The sequence below is a fragment of the Ursus americanus genome, chromosome 12 (genome assembly GCF_024610735.1).
Source record: "Ursus americanus isolate L20-20 chromosome 12, mUrsAme1.1.p, whole genome shotgun sequence".
Lineage (NCBI taxonomy): Eukaryota > Metazoa > Chordata > Mammalia > Carnivora > Ursidae > Ursus > Ursus americanus.
The window spans coordinates 57,680,885-57,706,193 of record NC_142138.1 but is presented as its reverse complement, the minus strand read 5'-3'; the positions used below and the strand labels follow the sequence as shown (position 1 = coordinate 57,706,193).

The 25,309-nt window shown below is 41.0% G+C and overlaps 1 protein-coding gene across 1 annotated transcript; it reads left to right on the top strand.

Moving 5' to 3' along the window:
• Positions 1–92: 92 nt before the first annotated feature.
• PSMA5 (proteasome 20S subunit alpha 5) lies at positions 93–25,164 on the top strand. The gene is made up of 9 exons (XM_045801587.2): positions 93–245; positions 4,602–4,668; positions 12,341–12,467; positions 14,701–14,768; positions 15,886–15,993; positions 16,133–16,191; positions 16,958–17,060; positions 18,067–18,153; positions 24,916–25,164. Exons 1-9 carry the CDS (start codon positions 217–219, stop codon positions 24,991–24,993), a joined length of 726 nt encoding a protein of 241 aa, XP_045657543.1. The 5' UTR covers positions 93–216; the 3' UTR covers positions 24,994–25,164.
• The last annotated feature ends 145 nt before the right edge of the window (positions 25,165–25,309 follow it).

Below are 25,309 nucleotides of genomic sequence, written 5' to 3'. Positions count from 1 at the left end.
TGGCAGGGAGGCACGTTAGCCCAATCACCTCGGCGGGAACTAAGACCAACCAATAGGAGGCAGGCACAGGGGGGCGGGCTGAAGGGGTCGCGGGCGCACGCGCAGTTGGGAGCAGGGCCTCGAGTCTGTGGTGGTGTGGGTGAGTGGGGTGCTAGTGGAGTCGTGTTGGCCCTCAAAAACCCCGCGTAGTCGCTGCCGCCCTTTCCTGCCCTCGCCATGTTCCTCACCCGGTCTGAGTACGACAGGTCTGTGCATCCGGGGAAATGGGGTCGGGGTTATGGATGGGCAGGACTGGGGCCCGGTCCCGGCCTGGGTTCTGCCGTGTCATGGGGCGCTCCAGGAACCCGAGTCTGGCCCGGCCTGGGGATCTCTTGCCTTCCCTAGGCGCCCGCAGTGATTCCCAAGCTAGACGCGCGCCAGGTCCTACCGCTGAGTCACTGCTGGGTCCTGACTCGGTGCGGAAGCGAGAAGCTCCGCTTTGTGCTTGGGGAAGAAGGCTGATGGGCCGGCACTCCGACCTTTAACCCGGAGAAGTCCAGGGGTCACCTCCTCCCCGGTTCATCATTTCGTGAGGAGTATGACTGCCTTTTTAGAAAATGTGAACGTGTTGCCTGGAAGAAAAAGTAACTAGAGATTCTTTAATGGTTTTCATAATTTCAGCTCCCCTCTCCTTCTAGGAAAACAACCTCGTTTTCCGTTCCGTAGTCGTGGAAATAGAGCAACCCTTTCTTTGAGATGTAGGGGGGCACGCTGGGATGTATACTTTCCGCAAAAGCGCCGAGGCATTCTCAGCTATGCACAGATGGAGTGTGGAGTCTGATTTTATAGGAACTGGAATTTAGAGTGGTTCTCAAGAGTTTCCTGTTCCCGCTGATTCTACTAGACCTAGGGTTTTCTGATTTTTTAAAGAAGCTTATAGCAAGTTGATTTGTGTGTGTTAAAGCCAGATCTGTTTTCGAAATTAAGGTTGTAAGATTGTTGTATATATATATATATTTTTAAATAACACTTTTCAGGGCTTGGAAATGCTGAGTAATATTAAATTGTACATATTTATGCTGTAGACATTTTTACTTTCAGTTTCTTCTTCGGTCAGTTAGGTTTTCACATCACTATGAAAGTTCTGTATTTGTTTTTTAAGCCAGGAAAGGCAGATTTTTCTTTCCTACTAGGTCCTTGGAAGCTGCATTTCTTGTCAAAGTACACGTTGCCCCTGTCAAAAGTTTTATCACCTGGAAGTACCACTTCTTTATCTTTTTACTGACTCTTAGAATATATATGTGAAGTTTTAAAACTGACAGCTGTTCCTACTGTCCTATAAAGTGACTATTAGTATTTATCTTCCTGAGCATTAGAAAGAATCACTTTGGGTGATAGAATTTTGAGTTAGGGTATATATGATAGAAATTATTATTCTTACCAAAAAGCCCTTGTTAAGGTTGTGATCCTTTACTTAGCTTCTTGAACGACTGCTTTGTGTTATTCATTTTTGTATCTTCCCAAGAGTGCCTAAAATACAGCTTTTTAAAATTCACTTAGCTAAAATACTTGAATGCTTGCTGTGTACAAGGCACTGTTCTAGTCGCTGGCCATACAGCAGTGAACAATGAATATCAAGATCCTTGCCCTCATATGGGAAACTGTCTTTTGAATAACTATTTACAAAAATAATTGTAGTGTGAATCAGAAGTGTATTCATGTCATTAGAGAAATTCAGATCAAGTACTGTAGAGATTTTGTTGAGAGGTTGCATTCACTATTAGGGGATCATTGAAAACTTTAAACAGGAGCTGATATTTACACTGAGTCTTGAGAAAGAGTAAGGTTTTAGGGGCGCCTGGGTGGCACAGTCGTTAAGTGTCCTGGGATCAAGCCCTGCATCGGGCTGCCGGCTCCGCTGGGAAGCCTGCTTCTTCCTCTCCTACTCCCCCTGCTTGTGTTGCCTCTATCGTTGGCTGTCTCTCTCTCTGTCAAATAAATAAATAAAATCTAAAAAAAAAAAATAAAAAAATAAGGTTTTAAAAAATATGGACTCTGAGAGTCAGTAGTTTTGAGGCCAAGAATATAGGATGAACAAAGGAGGGACAATGGGAAAGCACAGTGCGTGTTTGGGAAAATTCATTCTGTATTGGTACATATGATGCATGTGTGGGAATGGTGAACTATGGGAAAAACAGGTTGGTGCTAGATATTGAATGGTTTTTAATGTGTGGTTAAGGAGTTCGAGTCTTACTCTTTAGGCAACCATGTGATATTAATTTTCGTTTTAAGAAGTTACATAATCATAATTGTGTTTGGCAGGGATTATTTGACTGGAGTAGAGGAAAGAGTGAGCCAATACCAGCTGGAAGGCTATTACAATAGGTGAGAGGTAATGAGGGCGTTGAGAATGAAAGAAGAGTGTTGAGTTACTATGTGGGAGGAATTGATGTGACTTGGCATACTGTTAATATGGGAGATGGGGAGAAATGAGTCAGATCATTCAGAACTTTCTAGCTTGGGGAACTGGGAGATTGGAGATGTTTTAAAATAAAAATGAAGTAGGAATGGCAAGAGGTGGAGCTGATTTTGCAGGGATGGCTGGATTTAAAGAGATATTTCAAATTGGAAAATGTTGAGTGTTTGGTGCTAATGGGATATCCAAGTAAAAATGCTCAGGAGGCATTTAAATTAGTCAGGGAAGAGGTCAGACTGGTAATAGAGATTTGAAAGTAGTTGGTGCTTAGTGTAAATGAAATAACCCAGGGAAACAGTAAAGTTTGAGTAGAGAGCCAAGAGCAGAGCCCGTGTTAGGATGTAGTAATACCTTACTGGGATGAAGTGCTTGAATTAGAGTGAAAATCCTATATTCACAGAGTACTTTACACATTACAGAGTTCTTTCCTACTCTGTGTAATTTAATTATCTGTGACAGACAGCATAGGTTTTGGTTTTGGTTTTGGTTTTGCATTTGAGGGAAGTTAGTTGCAGAACTAGAACTTAATTCCAGGTCTTCTGTCCTCACTTTTCACTCAGTGATTTTTAAAAATTGTTCTTAGGGCGCCTGGGTGGCTTCTTCGGTTAGGCATCTGGCCTGGTTCAGGTCATGATGTCAGGGTTCTGGGATTGAGTCCTGAGTCAGGCTCCCCACTCAACATGGAGGAGTCTGCTTGTCCCTTTCTTGTCCCTCTCCCTGTGCTCCTCCCCCTGCTCGTGCGCTCTTTCTCTCTCAAACAATAAAATCTTTTCAAAAAAGAGTTGTTCCTTACAGTTCATAACTTTTTAAAGATTTTATTTATTCATTTGACAGAAAGCACAAGCAGGAGGAGTGTCAGGGAGAGGGAAAAGCAGGCTGCAGAGCCCGATGTGGGGCCTGATGTGGGGCTCAATCCCAGCACCCTGGGATCATGACCTGAGCCGAAGGCAGATGCTTAACCGACTGAGACACCCAGCTTCCCGACTTCTGAACCTTTTAAATGACCTCTGGGGAAAAGGGATACTGGGATTGTGGGATTCTCCTTTCATTTCTGATATAACCCAGAATAGTAATTCCCAGGGGCAGTATGGTAGAATAGCTTGAACTCTGCAGTCACGTTGCCTAAATTCTAAAGCCACCTCTGCTTCTTATGTGCTGAGTGACTTTGGGCAAATTACTTAACCTCATTATGTCTCAACTGTGAAATAGTATCTGTCTTAAAAATGTTACTTCATAGGATTATTTTGAGGATTAAATGAGTTAAATCATTTAGAGGTTTGTAACAATGCCAGGCATTGTTTGTAAATGTACAATGAATGTCAACTGTATTATTGCCTGTTTTATATTTGGGGATATATATAAAAAATTTTTTGAAAAAAGTTTTTGCTAAAACAAATTTGAAAATGCTGTATTATATATATTACACATTATAAAATCCAAACTCCATAAACCAAGGATCATAACTATTTTCATTCATTTGTTCAAGTATTTTTGAAGTATCCGTTGTGTGCTGAAAACTTTTATAGCTAAGACCATGACTGATGCCTCTTCTCCGTAGTGATTTCCAAAAGAATGGATCAAAGAAAAGGTGGGGAAGTGTTTTGGAGAGAAAAAGAAGTCTGGCATGTAATTGGTATAAATATGTATGGATAAATAAACTAGCTTAGGCTTTAGGAACTGTACAGATCTCAGTCTGTTGAGATACCAATCCTAATTCATACAAATAAATAGAGGAATGTACCTGTAGCTGCGTTTTACTAAAAAATAAGGTATTAACAGCAAATGTATATAATGGGAAGAGGATAAGGATAAATACTTATTTTCTTGGGAATTGCCTGGTAATTTTGGGGCATGAATTTACTGTAGGAATTGCAAATTGATTCAGGGTTGAGGCAGAAGGTCACCTGTTCTCATTTGATCAGTTTGAAGTCTCTTGTGAGTAGGACAGAAGTATTCCATACATAAGTTCCGTTTTCTTGAAAAGCTGTTAATGTACAAAAAATAGCTACAGATTGTTGTGGGCGAAGGAGTAATGACAACATGCGCATCTTGTAGCCATTTGAGCCTAGATGTCAAGGAACTTGAGTTTCATATATCTACGCTTATTTTTTCTGGCAGTTCTTAATACTTTTTTTTTTAATTACAGGGGCGTGAATACTTTTTCTCCTGAAGGAAGATTATTTCAAGTGGAATATGCCATCGAAGCTATTAAGGTATAGTATCAAGGTGCAAGTTTTTGAAATTTCATGGCAACCTAGTGCTTTGCTGGCAGAATATTTGGAGTAAATGTGTTTTAGCTCTTTTTTTAGAAAATACTCTTAATCTCCCTTTAACCACCTACTAACAATTTTATTTTATTGGTTTTTAAAAATATTTTATGGGGTGCCTGGGTGGCGTAGTTGTTGGGCGTCTGCCTTCGGCTCAGGGCATGATCCCAGCGTTCTGGGATCAAGCCCCACATCAGGCTCCTCCGCTGGGAGCCTGTTTCTTTCTATCCCACTCCCCCTGCTTGTGTTCCCTCTCTCGCTGGCTGTCTCTGTCAAATAAATAAATAATCTTTAAAAAAATATATATATTTTATTTATTTATTAGAGAGAGAGTGCACACACAAGATGGGGTAAGGGCAGAGGGAAAGGGAGAATCAGACTCCCCGCTGAGCAGGGAGCCCTACAATGGGACTTGATCCCAGGACCCTGCGATCATGACCTGAGCCGAAGGCAGACACTTAACTGACTGAGCCACCCAGGTGCCCCTACTAACCATTTTAGTAGCAATTTCCATCTCATTCCTAAAACCTTTTGAACAGATAACTGCTTCATAATTATGTAGCTTTTTCTCAGTGAGGTTGGAGCAACATGCTTGTGTTCATAATCTTCTTGGCTACAAAGAGAGGAGTATAGAAATCTAGAGTTAGCACCTGGGAGATATTTTGAAGACATCATTTAACTAATCACCTGTATTCTTTTTTTTTTTTTTTTAAAGATTTTATTTATTTATTTGACAGAGATAGAGACAGCCATCGAGAGAGGGAACACAAGCAGGGGGAGTGGGAGAGGAAGAAGCAGGCTCATAGCGGAAGAGCCTGATGTGGGGCTCGATCCCATAACGCCGGGATCACGCCCTGAGCTGAAGGCAGATGCTTAACCGCTGTGCCACCCAGGCGCCCTGATCACCTGTATTCTTATTAGTAAAGTTGTAAATTTGTACTAGACACTTTTAGGACTGAATAAGAGATGTGTCTTGTTATCTAGTAACAAAATCAAATGGTTTCAACAGGTGTTACGAAAATTAGTAAGTAAGCTATCCATACTTAAAGTTAGTTATCACATGGGATGTGCATTTGTTGAATTACGGATAATCTAAATTCTGATATAGATTGTCCAGGGTAAGGTTGAAGGCATCAGTATTTTTAAGGACTCCCTCAGTGTTTCTGATATCTAAAAGGGTTGAGAATCCCTGAACCAGTCCAACCCTTGACCCTGTGCTTCAATCACCTCTATATCCCAAGTAGCCTTTATTTGTAAAGTCCTAGTGACAGAGTGTTTTCTCACAAGATGGCTCATTCTGTTAGAAAACAATTCACAGTGGTTAAGAAATTTATCCTTGTATCGAATGAAGAGTCTAGCTTTCTGAAGTTTCCTTCATTTGGCCCTAGTTTTGCCCTTGAACCATGCAGGACGTTGAAACTTTCTCCAAAGACAGTTCCTTGCATAACTGAAGAGAGCTATTGTGTTTCTCTCTAAGTTACCTGTTTTATTTTATTTTATTTATTTATTTATTTATTTTTTTAAAGACTTTATTTATTGGACAGAGAGAGACACAACGAGAGAGGGAACACCAGCAGGGGGAGTGGGAGAGGGAGAAGCAGGCTTCCCGCTGAGCAGGGAGCCCAATGTGGGGCTCGATCCTAGGACCCTGGGATCATGACCTGAGCCGAAGGCAGACGCTTAACGACTGAGCCACCCAGGCACCCCTCTCAGTTACCTGTTTTAGAAAGAGAGTATGGTTGTATGAGAATCTGGAAAAGGACAATAGAGATTTCGATTAGTTGAGGAGATAGAAATAAAAGTGGATACACTATGATAGATGGTGGGACAGAAAATGGTGGGCCAGCTACAAGTGCCTGTCTCTGTTTCCGATCATGTTTGCACTATATTGAAACCATACAGTACTATGAGGTATGAAACTATCACAATTCCAAGCTGTGGCATTTATTTTGAGCCTCTAAAGACAACAGTCCCACCAAGATGTGCAAACCAAGAATAATCCTCAGTTTCTTTGGGTTTCTCCTTTAAGCTCCTTTCTGCTAGTGATTTACAGATTGCTTAAAGATAATTAGATGGCATCTGATCTCTAGCCCTATGTTGGACTAAGATAGAAATAGCCATGTGGCCCTTAATAGATGTGACTTAACCTGTGTGAAAATTCAGGCTCTTTGATATTTAAACAACCTGCTTGTTGCCTTGACAACTTATGAGTTGCCAATGAGAAAGCAATTTGATAACCTTAAGTATTCAGTAGTATGAAAGGAGCTGGAGAAATGACTAAGAATGGCTGACAAGTAGAAATTGTCATTTGGAGGTATCGTGTGAATGGCATGGGTGAGATGCAGCAAGCAGAAGTGGAAAAAAATTGCCTTTAGGTTTTTTGGGGGAAGGAAGGATGATCTGTGGCAGTATCAAAATTACCATATTATATGGAGCATATGGTCATTGGTTACTGTGAGTTATATTAAAGAAGTACTACATAGAATCAATTCAAATGTTCTCTCACTTCCCTTCTCCATTAACCCCATCTCCATGAAGGCGTGGGGTGAAGTTTAGGGAGAACTGTAATACTGAAGCTTCTGGGGGTAAATGTAAGTGTTCAAAAGAAAATTATCTTGATTTTGATATATTTTATAAAGTAGACTGTCTTGAAAATATTAACCCTCTTTTGGAGTGGAAGCTTAGGAAGTTCTTTAAGTTGGAGGCCAAATTGAACAGGCTGAGAATTTATTCTCATAATATGAGAATGGCTCATCCACAAAATAATCATAGTACCCAGGGACTGTTGACATTTTGGACCAGATAATTCTTTATTGGGGGACCATCCTGTGCAAGGTAGAATGTTTAGCAGGATCCCTGGCCTCTACCCAGTAGATGCCAGTAGCACTCACATTTCCAACTGTGACAACCAAAAATGTCTCCAGCCTTTGCCCTCCAGACACATGTCCTCTAGATGGTAAAATGGGTCCCTGGTTGAGAACAACTCTGCTGGATAAAATTTAGAAGTAGGTATGAATTCTGTCCTGCTCTGTTCATTTGGAGATTTAAGAGCAATACACAGTACATAAAACAACTAGAGAGCAACTAAGTGCCAAATTAAATTCTCTGATAGTATTTTCTGATTAAAAATTTTCTTCTTAAGGCATACCTGTATGTAGTTTTAGAGTCAAAAGATAAAATAATTGTATAAACTTTGTAACAAAAACAGCAGTTCCCAAGGACTGCCCCCTTTACCTTCAGCTTCCCAAGGGCAACACTTTAAAGTCATTTAGCTAATAATTTTCTTGGCATTTACTTCCATATTTCTAGCACAGACTTACATATTTTTGTTTTGTTTTGCTTAGGCATTATCCACAGACTTTTTATTATGGAGAATGATGATTTCTGCCCCCGATGACACCCATAGAGAGACAGACACCCCACACACATAGAATTTCCTACTGGGGTGGCGATAAGGCAACCCACTCTATATCATATATATTACAATTTTGTAAGATCACTAGTCAACATTTATATCAGTATGACTATGTAAATGCTGTTCACAGCTGAGCCGTTTTCCCATTTCTGCACGGTACTTTCCTGGGAGTTGCGAACTCCCTTTTTTAAACAATTTGCTTAATTTAATATATGCATATCATAAAATCATCCCCAGAGTCTCTCCAGGTTATATATATCTTCTCAAAACATCCAGGCACATTAAATATCCTGTTAAAAATTCTTAAATAGGGGGCGCCTGGGTGGCTCAGTTAGTTAAGCATCTGACTCTTGATTTCAGCTCAGGTCATGATCTCAGGGTGGTGGGATTGAGCCCCAAGTCAGGCTCTGCAGTCAGCGGAGAGTCTGCTTGAGATTTTCTCCCTCTGCACCTCCCATTTCTTGCGTGTGCATGCTCTCTCTCTCTCTCTAAAATAAATAAATAAATCTTTAAAAAAAAAAGATTCTTAAATATATCTTTGAGCATTTTCACCTGCTCCAGTCTGGACTAGTTTTCTGGGCATAACTGCACAGCTGTATATACTCAGGATATTCTGTCGATGTCATCCTAGGGATTCCTTTTAACTCCCTCTTGTGTTAGTTCCCATGTGTGTTATCCTTTTTTCTTTTCATGTATTCCTTCAGTTTGGTAAAGGTTCTCCAGTAGTTTCATAAGAAAGTATTTTTAATTTCCAAGCTCTTTTTTCCTCTTTCTTATTAGCGTACTATTCTTGTCTTATGGATGAAATATATTCTTTTTCTTTAAGGATTTTTAAAAAAGATTTATTTATTTGAGAGAGAGAGAGAGAGGGCGTGCACATGCATGTGCAGGAGGAGGGGCAGAGGGAGAGGGAGAGGGAGAGAATCTCAAGCAGACTCCCTGCTGAGTGCGGAGCCTGATGCAGAGCTCAGTCCCATGACACTTAAGTCGGACACTTAACTGACCGAGCCACCCAGGCACCCCAAGGATTTTTTTTTAAAGATTTTATTTATTTATTTGAGAGAGAGTGTGTGTGTGGGAGTGGGAGTGGGGGAGGGGCAGAGAGAGAGGGAGAAGCAGTCTCCCTTGCTGAGCAGGGATCCCGACACGGGGTACGATACCACGGTCTCAAGATCATATCCCAAGCCAAAGGCAGACACTTAACCCACTGAGCCACCCAGGTGCCCCAAGGATTTTTTCTTTTGATTTTTTTCCTTCTTGAACTGGTTATGTTCATTCATTCATTCATTCATTCATTTTTCCTTCCTTCCTCTCTTTCATTCTTTCTTTCTTCCTTACTCTTCCTTCTTCCTTTCCTTTCCTTTCCTTTCCTTTCCTTTCCTTCCCTTCCCTTCCCTTCCCTTCCCTTCCCTTCCGTTCCCTTTCTTTCCTTCCTTCCTTCCTTCCTTCCTTCACCCAGTGCAGAGCTTGCATGCTCTTCCAACTGAGTCAGCCAGGCGCCCAGAACTGGTTAGATTTTTTTAGAGCCAGGTTTTTCAAGCTGCAAGTGTTGACCCATTAGTGGTCATTGAAATCAATTTAGTGGGTCATGGAACCATTTCTTTTTGAATGGCATAGAACAGGAAATAGCAGAATGCCTTGCTCATAGTATTGGTAATTGTTTCATTGTGGGTTTTTTCCATGTTTCTGTTATATTTATTTATTTGTATCTTTTTGTGTGTTTTGATCATGATACAAAATATATTTCTTAATGTAGATTTCGTAGATTTCAAAAAGTTTGAAAACCATTGCTCTAGAGAAAACTGCCCCTCTCATTTCATACTTAAATGGTGTTTCGGCTACTAGCTTCTGAGAGCTGAATGGGGAAAGAAGACTGAGATTCTTAACATTAAGCTTGTCAGTTTTTACTTAGTGCCCCTGTTTCCACTCTAGTATTCCTACACTCTCCAGAATCTTCTACAGGAATTGGGGAGGAGGCCATCATCTAGCTTTACAGCACAGGGGAGGGGATCTGGAACTCTGTTTCTTCGGTAGACATTGAACTGATCTTGCAATTTTTAGTTTCTCTGTTTCTGTTTCCAATGGTCCTTGTTGCCACCATTTCCTTTTTGGGGGATTCTATGATATGAATCAGGTTGTTTCTTGATTTTCTTTACTACTGGTTTAGGATTCCGAATTCTCAGGTCTGCTAAGTAAATAATCACTAACCCATCTTCTTTTTTTGAAATTTTGTTGCTGTGTTTTTGCCCGTTTTCTTTGTCTTAGTATATTTGTGCATTCCCTCGCACCCTTCTTTTACCACAAGTAGTCATGGTTCTTAAGAGACTGGAAGAAGTGAAATTGCATATTTGAGCCGTTATAGCATTGCAGGGGCCGCACCAAGAACATGGTGGTGGTTGGGATGCCTGGGTGGCTCAATCATTGAGAGTCTGCCTTCAGCTCAGGTCATGATCTCAGGGTCCTGGGATCAAGCCCTGCATCGGGCTCCCTGCTCAGTGGGGAGCCTGCTTCTCCCTCTCCCTCCCTGTGCTCATGCTCGTTCTCTCGCTCACTCTCGCTCTCAAATAAATAATAAATAAAATCTTTAAAAAATTTTTTAAAATGAATGAAATCTTTAAAAAAATAGTGAACTTTAAAAAAGAAAATGGGGGTGCCTGGGTGCCTCAGATGGTTAAGCATCTGCCATCAGCTCAGGTCATGATCCCAGGGTCCTGGGATTGAGCCCCACATCCGGCTCTTGGCTCAGCGGGGAGTCTGCTTCTCCCTCTTCCCCTGCCTCTTTCCCTGCTCATGCTTTCTCTCTCTGTATCTCCCTGTCTCAAATGAATAAATAAAATCTCAAAAATAAATAAATAAATAAATAAATAAATAAATAAATAAATAAATAAAATTTTTAAAAAGAAAATATATAATAAAAACTGGTATATACATTTAAAAGCACTAATAAAGTCATGATAAAGTCATGACTTTACACATTTGAAAAATAACACATCTATGTATGAGACATGATCATTCTATGTGCCGACATGTTAAACGTGTTATGCATAATGAATGGAATTCTTGACTCCTTGGCAATAACAGGTTGCAGGAGTCTGATGATTGCACTGGCAGGCACTGGTTTGTAGAACTAACTTAATAATAATGGTAATTCAGAGGAAAGAGCCCAGATAGTCATCGAAGGCTTTAAGAATCGTGGGTGGAATTTGAATAGGCAGAGAGAAAATTGTATTCCAAGGGAGAGAAGGCGCGAGCAGAGGTGTGAAGGTAGGAGACAGTACGGCATGAGAAAATGGGTTGGGCTATACCTGGTGGATTTTGTTGGAGAATAATGAATAATAAAGTTGGAAGAGAAAAGTGAGATTAAGTTTTGAGGGCTCTGGAAGCTTATGTGGATTTTATGTTACAGGCAATAGAGGGAGATGTTAATTCTTCAGAGAAGTATAATGAAAATGGTATTTTATTAAATCAGTCAGGCCGTATAACATGAAGTATACATTCAGAGAGAGATTAAGTTGGGGAGCCTAAGTAGGAGGGTGTTGAAGTAATCCAGGCATATGAGAAGAATGACTGAATTTGTTACTCCTTTATTATGTGCCAGGCACCATTTTAAGCATTTTATATATTAATACATTTACGCCTCTTGATGTATTTTAAAGAAACAGATATAGAGAGTGACTAGGATGGTGTCTCGGAGATGGGGAGATGAAATTAAGCTATATTGTGAATGGCTAGTGACCTCAAAAGATTAATATTTTTATGTTGGTGGTGTTTGTGTTTCTTCTTTTCTTTTCTTTCTTTTTTTTTTTAAGTACATTACTTTTCTGGAGGTCATGTTGTAGATTTGAGAAATACTACCTTTTGGGACAGGTCAAGATAGCAGAGGTGAAAAGAAAAACATTAGAGTTTTATTACTTTTTTGCCCACTATGTTTGCTCCTCCAAAATACTGGCATTAAAGTCGATCATTTTCCAGATGTTTTCAAGAACTTAGTGAACTTTCCCTTAAGAAGTACAAAATTCTATAAATCGGTGCTCTCGCCATTGATAGAAATAGTGTATTACTTATTAGGGTGCTGCTTATTCTCTGCATACTAGATATGGCTGATTGAGGCTTTTATCTTGTGAAGTTATTCAGAGAGTTCCTGGTGAGTATGTGAGATGTTCTCTGACCTATACATGATAACTATAATGCGTTTCTTTTTAGCTTGGTTCTACAGCCATTGGGATCCAGACATCAGAGGGTGTGTGCCTAGCTGTGGAGAAGAGAATTACCTCCCCACTCATGGAGCCAAGCAGCATTGAGAAAATTGTAGAGATCGATGCTCACATAGGTAAGGAGTAGGGGAAAGCTGTTCTGTAGGATCTGACTTAGGTTATAGTCTTCTTTGGTGGTCCGTGGGAGATGTATTAGATGAACATCTTATCCCCTTGTTAGCTCTTTTTCAGGTAGTGGGCCAGTGTGCATAACATACGAGTAGGAAGCAGTGGTAGAGTTCACCTACTCCCAGAAGTTCCTTTCTCCTTCAAATTTAGACTTGGCAAATGCGACGATTGTTGAAATACGTAAAGGTTGAATCATAGGCCAGCTCCCTGTGATGCATAATGTTAGTCCTGGTAGGAAACCACGAGGAGCAGAGGATCATGTGGAAAACTAGAGGTATCTGCTGAAAAGAGGAGTTCTTAAAGATCTTTAGGGTGACTAAGATTCAGAGAGCATAAGAATGTTAGACTGAGCAGATCAGTCCTCTTCCTCTGTTTTCAGATTTATCTTTTTACTCCCTGTAACCCCCTACATCCCCCACCCACTCCCCAGCCTTCTTTTCTTGGTCTCCGTTTAAATTTCCCTGCCTTAGCTTCTGGCATTACTGTAGCATTACAGGGTGAGTAGTTCTGCTTATTTATAGCGTGGCATTTTAGTTGGCTGCCCAAATTTTCTTAACCTCCTAGTCATCTCATTAATGAAACATCAGTAATTACTTGAAGGCCTCAGAACCAAATGCCATGTTGATTCTGGGAGCTTGACAGTATTTCTGTCATAGATAGAGAAACAGATTTCATCTTTTAAGATTAGAACATTGTGGCTACTTTCTCTCAAGTCACCTGTCTTTTGGAGATAGAGCAGTGTCACTTCATTCAGCAAATTGAGAACCTACTATGTGCCAGATATATGCTAGTCAGCAGGGATACAGAGAGAAATGAGACATAGTCCTTGTCTTTCAGAAGCATACAGCCTAGTAGTGGAGGTGGACATGTAAATAAGTAAATGCAATTGAGTGATGTAGGCAGGTTTTAAGAAAGGCTGTAGTATGTGTTCAGTAGGGGTACAAAGGAGGAAATAATTAGTTCTGTCTGGGGCCAGTGGTAGTGGGTATTCAGAAAAGGATTCCATAAAGGTGAAGCTTGAACTTTGTAACAGATCAGGAAGTGTTCACCAAGTGGACAAGTGTCTGGGTGTAGCAAGGGAGACACTGTGGTTAGAGGGAATAGAAATGAGCAAACCCTGGATGGTATAAAATGTGGAATACCCTGGCACAAGCAGTTCGGTATGACGGTGAGGTGGACTGTAGCAAGAAGTGAGTCTGGGATCAGACAGTTGGAAGTCCTTTTTACCATGCTAAAGAGCTTGAACTTGATCCCTCTGCATCGATGAGAGCACTGAGGTAGTATGATCAGATTAGTATTTTAGAAAGACCCTTCTGATAACAAGGTAGCAGGCAGAGTGAAGGGAGCTGAGACTAGAGGTAGGGAGACCAGCTAAGAAATTTGCTTTAATCCACATGGAGATGATGAGGGCTTTAACCAAAGTGGTAGCCGGAGAATGGAGAAAGTAAGGATTAATGCCAGACATGTTAATTCAATAGAGACTGATAGAATTTGAGATCAATCGGTCGTGAGGGCCAAGGAGTCTGGAAGGGAAAGAACTTGATTTGAGTTGGTGGTATGTCCAAGTACATATATTAAGGGAGCCATTTGGCTTTATAGGGTTCGAAATGTGGGAGCGAGGCTTAGGCTGGAAATACAGATTTTGAGTCATGGTGTATAAAGTAAAAGCTATAACCTTGGCATCTTGGACCGTTAAGCACATTTTCTCTCTAAACTATTTGGTTTGTATTTGGTCAGGGAGGTGAAAAAGCTTTTGATTTTATCCTGGGGTCTTCCACTATAGCTCATAGTAAGAAGGTTATTTTTTATCTTAATTTCTTCTGTTGGGATGTTATTGTTCGCTTAGTTTGAAGGTGCTCTGTGGTCTACAAAGAGTGCTGAGGGGATGTTTAAGGATATAATATGTGGAAATTCATGTTTGGCTGTTCTTCTCTGTGTTCTATTTTAATTAATACTGGACTTCTGTGTTATTGTGGATGGTTTTTTATTTATTTGTAATATAATTATATTTGGGTTCAGTACAGATAATCAAATAATTTCCCATCTTATCTCTTGGGTATATTGCTATGGGATTGCTATGTGGCTGTCATGGTTCCATACCAGTATTTCAGTATTTCCTGAGTGGACAGAAGAGTCCTGCAAGGATTTGGCCTCTGGGTCACTATTGCTTTTACATTGCAGGTTGTGCCATGAGTGGGCTAATTGCTGATGCTAAGACTTTAATTGATAAAGCCAGAGTGGAGACACAGGTAAAATTAGCATCATCTCTCCTTTTTCCCATGATGCTTGAGTTCCTTGTTTCATGATGATATGGCTGCCTGAGCTGTATTGCAGGTTATCTGTGTTAATATCAGATGTAGCTCTTGGGAGTGATTTGGGGTAAAATCCCTAGTTTATAACTTTCTGAGGCTTGGAGTCTAGCCATCCAACCATTGCAGCTTTAAGGCAGCCCTGGCAAACAGTGCCGACAGTCTAGCTTCTTTTTGATTTGCCTTATATAAAGCAAGCTTTGCACTGCATTCTGTTCCCTAATTGACTTTCTGTGGGAGCGCCGTAGCAGGAAGTGGCTGTAGCTAAAGGACATTCTACCCCAGCTGCCTTTGGTGCTGGGCTTGCAAATAACAGCTCTCCTGTGGCAAGTAACGCTATGTACCAGGTGACAAATACTGGTCAGGAATACTGATATTTTCTTCTTGGAGAGTAGACCAGTAAGGAAAAAAAATACCTGCTTTGTAAAATTTTTTGCACTTATTTTCAACTTTGCTATCAGTACTTATGTAAAAGTAAGTCATTAATTTAAACAGCACAGTGATGAGATAGGGTCTTTGACGGAGAAGTGGCGCTTAGCTGTTAGCATTCACTTTGTGAAAAGACTAAGCTTGGTGCTGTGAGGGGTTAACTCTGTTTTTCAATGGAGTAATCCTCTAGTCTGTCATTGCTTAGAGTCCTTTGGATCCGAGTTTATTTCCAGAGCTATTTCTCTTCCTCTCATGTAGTCCCAAGCATTTGAGTTTAGTGTTAAGGAAAACAAAATGGAGGTGAGCATCTAGTTTGCAACGGTAGTTCACAGGGGTGTGTACAGTGAGATGGTGGGCTGCTTTAATGCTTTCTTATTTCAAAGGTAGACCATTTAGGGGCACTTAGGTGGCTCAGTCAGTTAAGTATCCAGCTCTTGATTTCAGCTCAGGTCATGATCTCAGGGTTGTGGGATTGAGCCCTGCATCGTGCTCTGTGCTCAGTGGGGAGTCTGCTTGAGATTCTGTTTCCCCCTCTGCCCCCCACCGCACGTGCTTGCGCGTTCTCACTCTTTCTCAAATCTTTAAGAAAAAAAAAAAAGAAGTAGACTACGTTTTGCTCTTCTTCTAGAACCATTGGTTCACCTACAATGAGACAATGACAGTGGAGAGTGTGACTCAGGCTGTGTCCAATCTAGCTCTACAGTTTGGGGAAGAAGATGCAGATCCCGGTGCCATGGTGAGTGTGCTGTTTGTCACGTTTTCTTGCTGTTCTAAGGGACTTCGGACACTTGTCCTCTGAACATACCTTTCCCAGCCCCTTTCACCACCTGGTTCAGTAGCCATTTATCTTACTACCTCTCGTTTTTTGGTTCTAGTCTCGTCCCTTTGGAGTAGCACTGTTATTTGGAGGAGTTGATGAGAAAGGACCCCAGCTGTAAGAAAATTTGCCATTTTTTCCTGCTTCTTTTTTGGTAGAATTATTTTAATTTGGGATGTGGACTGGTTGTTTACACTCAACTGAGAAGATTATTGTAGAATTACAAAAAATGAAGGGCTTCTAACTCTAAAATTCTGTAATTGTGTGCTGTTTATACAAAGACAAATTTGGGGATTCTATGAAGAACTCCCCCTATTGGCACGACTGCTAATTCTGGAAAGAATTAAAAGTAACTTTGTTGTTATAGTCAGGATGTATTTTAGAGCTTTGCTTTAGAATGTTGGTTTGATCCTTATCCTCAAATATTTAGATAGGCATACGTGAGTGCCATATTTATATCTCCTATACTTCTAAATCTCTGAGGAATTTATTAGCTTAAATACTTTTTTTTTTTTTTAAAGATTTTATTTATTTATTTGACAGAGATAGAGACAGCCAGCAAGAGAGGGAACACAAGCAGGGGGAGTGGGAGAGGAAGAAGCAGGCTCACAGCAGAAGAGCCTGATGTGGGGCTCGATCCCAGAACGCCGGGATCACGCCCTGAGCCGAAGGCAGACGCTTAACCGCTGTGCCACCCAGGCGCCCCAGTTTAAATACTTTTTAAAAGATCTGTTTTCTGCAGGCATTTTGGACCTATGCCTCAGTATTTCAGTGGTTTCCTGGCCGCGGGGCCAAGCATTTATATTCTTTAGTGAGATGTTTATTTCTTAAAATGCCACCACTCTTCAGCATTTTAATTCCCCTCTCTTGGGGGGTTTTGCAGGTTTCACATGGACCCATCTGGGACCTTTGTACAGTGTGATGCCCGAGCAATTGGCTCTGCTTCAGAGGGTGCCCAGAGCTCCTTGCAAGAAGTGTACCACAAGGTAACTGAGCACTCACAACTTTTATTATTATTTAAATCAAGCTATAATTTACATACAATAAAGTGGGCAGACCTTATGAGTTCTTTTCTGGGAGTTTGTCAGTTCTATCCACCCTTATAACCACCCCCTAAAGACAAGATGTAGAACACTTCCCTCACTCCCTAAAATGCTTATCTCCTCTCCAGTCACCCTCTTCCTCCCTGGTAACCATGTTTAGCACTAGAGATGAGTCTTGTCTGTTTTGTCATTTTTATAAATGCAGTCGTACAGTTTGTATTTTGCGTTTGCCCTTTTTTGTCCGGTACACTGGTGCATTCATGGTTTTGCACTCACCCGTCGTTAATGCTGAGTGGTGTACCGTGGTACAGATGTTCCACAGCTCGTTTATCCTGTATCTTTACAGCTCGGCTTAACAGTTATATTTCCTAGTCTGGCTCTTCAAGCAAGTAGGCATTTGGCACTTTTTATCTTGTGGGATGGGAGGGCCTGGTTCTGGGTAACTCATTGTTGGGGTGAAGGCTGCCATACTTACCATTCACATGGTTCACACAGGGATGTGTGCTTCCATCAGCCCCTGATAGTTTTGGTTTTGTGTGTGGAAAAAATTGGGTTCATGGGTTCAAAACGGTACAAGAGCAGATTTGCTAAACCAGCGGTCTACCTTTTTAGATCATTTGGGAATTCTGAGTCATAGGATATTCCCAATATTACCTCGCTTCTATATTAAAAGAAGATAACTAGAGAAGTGTAGCCCTTTCCACTTCTTCAAAGATCACTTATGTGAAAGTCGGTGACTTTGATCTGGTTCAAAATAAGATTTTTTTTTCCTTTGAAAAAATGTACTTATTGCCAGTTTACTTGAATTCTAGAGATACTTGTCACACAGTGTACTTGTTAAGCTACTTGATTTATTTTTTGCCAAGTCATTTCAGGGAACTATAGGGGAAATCGTTGAAGGAAAGCGGGATTATATTATAATGGCTACTCTTACCCTTTTTGTTTCAAGTCTATGACGCTGAAAGAAGCCATCAAGTCTTCACTCATCATCCTCAAACAAGTAATGGAGGAGAAGCTGAACGCAACTAATATAGAGGTATTTTTCTTTTCTGTTGTGTTTTATTCAGATACCATAGCTCCCATTGGTGAAGATTGAATGGATGGAGATAATCACATTTTTGTATGCTCAGCCCTTCAGAAGTTATTACTGTCCTTTGAATAAGTTGGTAACAGCAGAAGCCAGAATTAGATGAGTTAAAGAGTGGAAGGGAGGTGGATAAAACAAGAGTGTGCTGCTTTCTCAAGGAGTTACTACTGTCCGCGGAAGGCAGCATTAAAGAAAAGGATTTTTGTCTTTTTAAGGATGGGAAAAGACTTGAAAATACTTTCATAGACTGAGAAGAAATTTGTGTATAGAAAAATGTTAAAAGAAATAAAAGCAGGGACGCCTGGGTGGCTCAGTTGGTTGAGCGTCTGCCTTTGGCCCAGGTTGTAGTCCCAGGGTCCTGGGATCAAGTCCTACATTGGACTCCTTGCTCAGCGGGAAGCCTGCCTCTCCCCTCTGCCTGCCGCTCCCCCTACTAGGGGTCTGTCTTGCTCTCTCTCTTTCTCTCTGTCTGACAAATAAAATCTTTAAAAAAAAAAAAAGAAAAGAAACAAGTAGAAGTTAGTGATGGAGAAGTTCTAGAAGAGGAAAGGCATAGTACAAATGAAGGAGTTGGTTTTGAAGAGTAGAACTCATTCAGCTTTATACTGAATACACATTATATGTCCAGTACTACACTGGATGCCAGGGATATAGACGCAGAAAATCCAGTGCCCATTCCCATAGACCCAGAAAATCCAGGTAGTGTCGTGTGTAATATTGGGGACATATAGGTAATAACAGATTGAGGCAATACTTCTATAATAGTAATAAGAATGGATTGTGACAAGAATATGTAACTTATACTAGGACTTTAGGAAAGCTGGCTGGAAGAAGTGATGCTAAAGAAAAGAAGAGAAGGGTATTCCAGGAAGAGGGAACAGCCATGCACAAAGGCTCAAAGATGTAAAATAACATTGTATGTAAAAGGGAATTTTTTTTTTAAAGATTTATCTATTTGAGAGAGTGCCTGCGTGAGCGCAAGAGAACACAGTGTGGGGAGGGGCTGAGGGAAAGGGAGAATCCCAAGCAGACTCCCCGCTGAGCAGGGAGCCCAGTGATGAGGGGCTCTGTCTCACAACTCTGATATCGAGACCTGAGCCGAAACCAAGAGTTGGACCCTTACTTAACCTACTGAGCCACCCAGGCGCCCCTGTAAAAGGGAACGTTGAGGGTTTTCTGAGTGCTGGGGTGTGAGATAAATGTGAGGTAGTGAGATGGTAAGAGAGTTGTGGACCAGATTCTGACTGCCCTTACTTAGGATGCTAAGAGTAGACGGGAGAAAAGGAGGTAGTGGTGAGTAAAGACAGAGTAGGTTTGCAGGGGAATTGGGAGGGAGCTCCTGTATTTCCCTGGTGATTGTTTACATCATTTGCTGAGGGTAGGTGAATACAACAGTGGGATTAAGGAGAATGGGAACTGTTTGGAAGAGTCATTATGGATAGGGAGAAAGGAAGCCAGGCATGAGTAAAAGGATTGCTGGGCTATATTAAAATACTAATGGGGGGCGCCTGGGTGGCTCAGTCTGCCTTTGGCTCAGGTCATAATCCCAGGGTCCTGGGATGGAGGCCCACATTGGGCTCCCTGCTCAGCGGGAAGCCTGCTTCTCCCTCGCCCACTCCCCCTGCTGGTGTTCCCTCTCTCGCTGTGTCTCTCTCTGTCAAATAAATAAAATCTTTTTTTTTTTTTTAAAGATTTTATTTCTTTATTTGACAGAGATAGAGACAGCCAGCGAGAGAGGGAACACAAGCAGGGGAAGTGGGAGAGGAAGAAGCAGGCTCATAGCAGAGGAGCCTGATGTGGGGCTCCATCCCATAACGCCGGGACCACGCCCTGAGCCGAAGGCAGACGCTTAACCGCTGTGCCACCCAGGCGCCCCCAAATAAATAAAATCTTAAAAAAAAATTTTTTTTAAATACTAATGGAGAAAAATAATTTAAAAAAAAAACTAGCGGAGGCTGAAATTGCCAAACAGTTATAAAGTCAGGATAGTAGGCATAGTATGTATGTATTTTATGTTTTAATTAGACAGAATTTTTAAAGGCAGCTGCAGCTGTAATCACAAATCCATAATTAAACCAATCAGCACTTACCAGGATACTTGTCAGCGGTACTCAGCGTAGACTGAGTAGACTGAGATAACGTATGTTTGGGTTAATCCCTGGTGGAGGATTGCTGGTTCAGGGCCTACGAATGTCTCTCCAATAGAGAGCCGGCTTCCACAGGCTGCAGTGAAAGGGGCAAACTTGGATGCCAAAACGGGCTGGCCTAAAGGTGGGAAGGTCTGAGTGGAGTTGGAGAGAGGGATGGGGGGTTGGGGTTGCTCCTTGAGCAGTAATGGGGAGAGGAGGGGTTTGGAATGGAAATGGAAAAACTTAGTACATAAATACTGTTCTTGCACTTGCTTGGCAAAGATTTTTAAATACTTTCCCTTGTCAATCTCTGAGATGATCAAGTGCAGCAAATGCAGTGATAACTTCATCTGACCCTAAGGAGGGATTTTGTCATTTCCTTTCTAGTACTTTGTGTTTCTTGGTACTGAATGAGATAGGGTCTTGGGCATTTTTGCTAAGACTATCCACTTCCCACCTCTGTTGATTTCACAGTGAAGATTCTGAGGCCTGCTTGGTTTAGCTGGAACTGCAGATTTTTAGCTCATTCAGTTTCAACGTTGCTTTGAAAAGAGCATCAGATGTGTCTCCTTCATGCTCTGTCATTAACTGCATTAATCCTTGACTGTAGTTTTTTCACATTAAAACAAAAGGACACTTTCACTTGTCCAAGACAATTTACTCCACCAGTACTCTGATGTTTCCAAATCTCGCTGTCCATCTGTCTTGGAAATGAGGCCCAGAAATCTGTATTTTTGAAGTCTCCTTGGGTGGGTCTGATGGTCGGTCTGAGAAGGTCAGGCATTTGGGAGCCACTGCTCTAAGCCCATCTCCTCTATCTCTTTTAGGTCCCTGCGGCCATCAGTTGTCCCTTTGATCCCCAGCCTCCTTCTCTACAAAAAAAAATTCATAGTTGCATCTTTTTTAGAAAACAAAACAGGGGCACCTGGGTGGCTCAGTTGGTTAAGTGTCTGCAGCTCAGGTCATGGTCTTGGGGGTCCTGGGATCAAGCCCTGTGTCAGGTGCCCTGTTCAGTGGGGAGTCTGCTTCTCCCTCTGCCCCTCCCCCTGCTTGTGCACATGCGCGCACTCTCTCTTTCTCTTGTTCTTGCTCTCTCAAATATGATTTTAAAAGAAAAACCAAACAAAATCCACTTTTGTTAACTCCTCCCTCTACCTAGTATCCTGTCTTTAAAAAAAATCAACTTTGTTGAGATATACTGTACATACTGTAAAATGTATCTATTTTAAGTACACAGTTCAGTGAATTTTGACAAATACGTAATCTGCCACCTCAGTTAAGGTATAGAACATTTCTGTCATCCCAAAAAGTTTTCTTATGTCCCTTTTTAGTCATTTCCTTCCCACTGGTCTGCTTTTTGTCCCTATAGATTTGTTTTGGGTGTTCTAGAATTTCATATAAATGGGTCACACGGTATGTGCTCTTTTGTGTCTAACTTCTTTCACTCCGCATAATGATTTTGAGATTCATCCTGTGTGTATCAGTAGTCGGTTACATTTTATTGCTGAGAGCTATTCCATTCATCCTTTTTGGTAACATTTATTGCTAGGTCTCTTCCCAGCAGAACTTTATGTTGGTTGTCCTCACTGCTTCCCCCCATTTATTCCTCATACGCTACCATTTGTTTCTTTTCTTAGTATTTCCTGAGACTGCTCCTTGCTAAGGTAACTCCTGTTTGTCAGATTTCATGGTCACATTTTAGACCTATTATTTAACCTTTCTGAAGCAGACTCCTCAAATTTTTGACAATTCTAAAACTAAACAGTATCTTTCCTGAAAACCATTTCATCTTCTTGTCTTTTTAATCCTGGTTGATGACACCACCAGTGTACCTGTCATTCACAGCAGAAACCTAGAATATTCTGGCTTCCCTTTTCCCTTCACTGAATTTTTCTCTTTACTGTCTTTGCCCGCTTTTAAATAACTCATGTCCATGCTCCCTCTCCATCCCTTCTTCTGGTGCTGCCTTTTGTTCAGGCACTCAGTTTTCTCCTGCCTTGTATATTTCCAGAGGTTTCCTAGCTAGTCTTCCTGACTGTAGCCTTGCCATCCTTCATTTCATTCCATTTCCTCCCCCCCCCCGCATTGTGCTACTGAAGTTGATTTTCTAAATTACATATCTAGTCTTGCTTGTTCTCCACTTAAAAACATCTTTTCTGACTCTTGACCACAAGATGAATTCCAAACTTCTTTCATGGTATGATGATTTACTATTCTTAAGTCATAGTGTTTAATCTGTTAGGCACCTTGCTAAGCGTTTTGCATGCAATTATCTTTTTTAATCTAAACAGCGACTTTCCAGGGTTGCTGTGCCTATTTCCGTTTTACAAAAGAGGAAACAGGCTTTGAGAGGGTAGAATCACACCCAAGATAACAGAATTGGTAAATGGTAGAATCAGAATTTGAACCCAACTGTGATTTGGGGTCCTATACCAAACCAGTATATACCAATATAATACACTGTCTTTCCTACTCCTCCCCATTTAATGTCATCCGATATGCAGCCTCCGCTCTAGCCATTCAGAATTACTTTGTTTTGTAAATACATCGTCTTGTTTCATGCTTTTATGTATTTGCACATTCAACCTGCCCTTCTGCTCCTCCACTTTAAGACAAAACTCAAGGGGCACCTGGGTGACTCAGTCGCTTAAGCATCTGACTCCTGATTTCGGCTCAGGTCATGATCTCAGGGTCATGAGATTGAGCCCCACTTTGGCCTCCCCACGCAGCATGGAGTCTGCTTGGGATTCTCTCTCTCCCTCTGCCCCTCCCCCCACTCGCAGGCGCACTCTCTCCCCCTAAAATAAAGAAATAAAATCTTAAAAAAAAAAAAAAAAAAAAGACACACAACCTAAAAGTTGCTTCTCTTTGAAACCAGCTTCCTCGGCTTCCCCTGGGTCCCTCCTTCGTGGCTCTACATATGCTTAGCTCTGTTGTAACACCTAACATTGAAAGCATTTGGCATCCAGCACCCTTAGTAAACAAAAGATTTTCTTCATCTTTGGATCCTTAGTGGCTAGTACAATTATAACTAGTACATAAATGCTTAATAGTTATTAATTAAATCAATGAAAGACAATACCTGTTTTACCTGCCTCACAGAGGTTGTTGTGGTTTTGTTTTGTTTTGTTGGTGTTTTTTGTTTTGGATTGGTTTGGTTTGAGTTTTTTTTAGACTTATTTATTTGAGAGAGAGAGCGTGGAGGGGTTGGAGGGGGAGGGGAGAGAGAGTCTTAAGCAGACTCCCAGCTGAGCACAGAGCCCCACATGGGGCTTGATCCCATACATAACCCATGAGATCATGACCTGAAAATAATAAACATCATGTAATTGGATTGTGCTCATTGTGGCAGTTTTCAAATTATATTAAATATCGGGAATGAACATTACCAAAAATGCCCTAGTATGTTTAATTTTAAGGTCTCAAAAAAAGGGCAGTATGAGGAAATGACATTTAAAATGAACAAAACAGCTTTTTGGCCAGTGCGAAGTGGCACCTATTGCTCAGTATTGCCCCAAAACATGGGAACCGTGTTATGAGCAGAGGTGATGGAAAACTTGGCAGTTTCAGTTAAATTTGAAACTAACCATCTTATGACCCTAGTCTTTTATTGCTTAAATAGATTATATCTGGACAGTTGGTTATTACCAATGGCTGCCAATCACAACTGATTTCCTGCTGTCAGTGTTAATGGAATCCTTTTATTTTCATGGCTAGTCCTTTTTATTTTTTTTTTAATTTTTTAAAAATTTTTATTTTTTCTTAAAGATTATTTTATTTATTTGAGAGAGAGTGAGCAAGAGAGAGCACGAGCTGGGGGAGGGGCAGAGGGAGAAGCAGACTCCCCGCCGATCAGGGAGCCCGATGCGGGGCTCGATCCCAGGACCCTGGGATCATGACCTGAGCTGAAGGCAGACGCTTAACCAACTGAGCCACCCCAGGCAACCCTCATGGCCAGTCCTTTTAAAAAACAAACAAACTTTGTTGTTAAGTTGCCTTATGAACAATTTAGAGAATACAATATACCTAATAATAATAGTTATTTAGTACTTACTGTAATGTTCTAGGCAGTGTCGTAAGGACTTTACATATTAACATATTTAATCTTCACAACTTCTGTATGAGTTACGTGCTATTATTATTCCCATTTTACTGATGGAAATTGAAACACAGAGTGGCCAAGAAACAAAGGTCACACACACACGCTTCACTTGCAAGTGTGTAAATACACTTTTAATATCTTTCTAGAGGAATCATTAATAGAAAAAAGCACTGACCCCATGTAATTTGCTGCTCCTTTTCTGACCCTTGTTGAAGTAACTTCAAGAAATGACAATGACGCCAGGCATCTGGTTAACTGTTATGTGGTAAGTTAACCTCAAAATAGAAAATTTGGTCAATACGAATTTTTATTTGGGAGTCAGAGAGCTATTTTAGGAACCTACGGCTGGAAAGGATATCCCTGGGACAGCAGATCCCAGTTCCTAATGAACAGCTGCATCAGCAACAGCTTCTCCTGACCTAGTGCTATCTGCAGAGTAATCGAGCCGCGCTCGTTAACCCTTCTCCGCTTTCTTTCCAGCTAGCCACGGTGCAGCCCGGCCAGAATTTCCACATGTTCACAAAGGAAGAACTTGAAGAGGTTATCAAGGACATTTAAAGAAGCGTGATCCTCAGAACTTCACTGGGACAATTTCAGTTCTCCTAAACACTTTTAACTTTTAATTCCAGCTCTTGTTCTTGGAAGATCTCCAGTGTATGTGCATTTTTTTTATGATGTCTGTACATAAAGGCAGTTCTGAAATAAAGAAAAATTTAAAATTTGTTAATAGACTGTTCTCTTCTAATGCAGTCTTTTGTTTGAAATCCTCATGTTAGGGGGCAAAAAGGATAGTGGTATTAATATCCCTATCCTATCAGAGTGTCTGTTCTAAAATTGTTCTAGTGTCTGTCTCTACAACAGAATCAACTATCTC

Coding starts and splice junctions, on each gene's coding strand:
- PSMA5 (XM_045801587.2), top strand. CDS start 217: ATGTTCCTCACCCGGTCTGAGTACGACAG. Junction 12,468..14,700: donor AGAGATCGATGCTCACATAG/GTAAGGAGTAGG, acceptor TTTACATTGCAG/GTTGTGCCATGAGTGGGCTA. Junction 17,061..18,066: donor TGCAAGAAGTGTACCACAAG/GTAACTGAGCAC, acceptor TTTTGTTTCAAG/TCTATGACGCTGAAAGAAGC.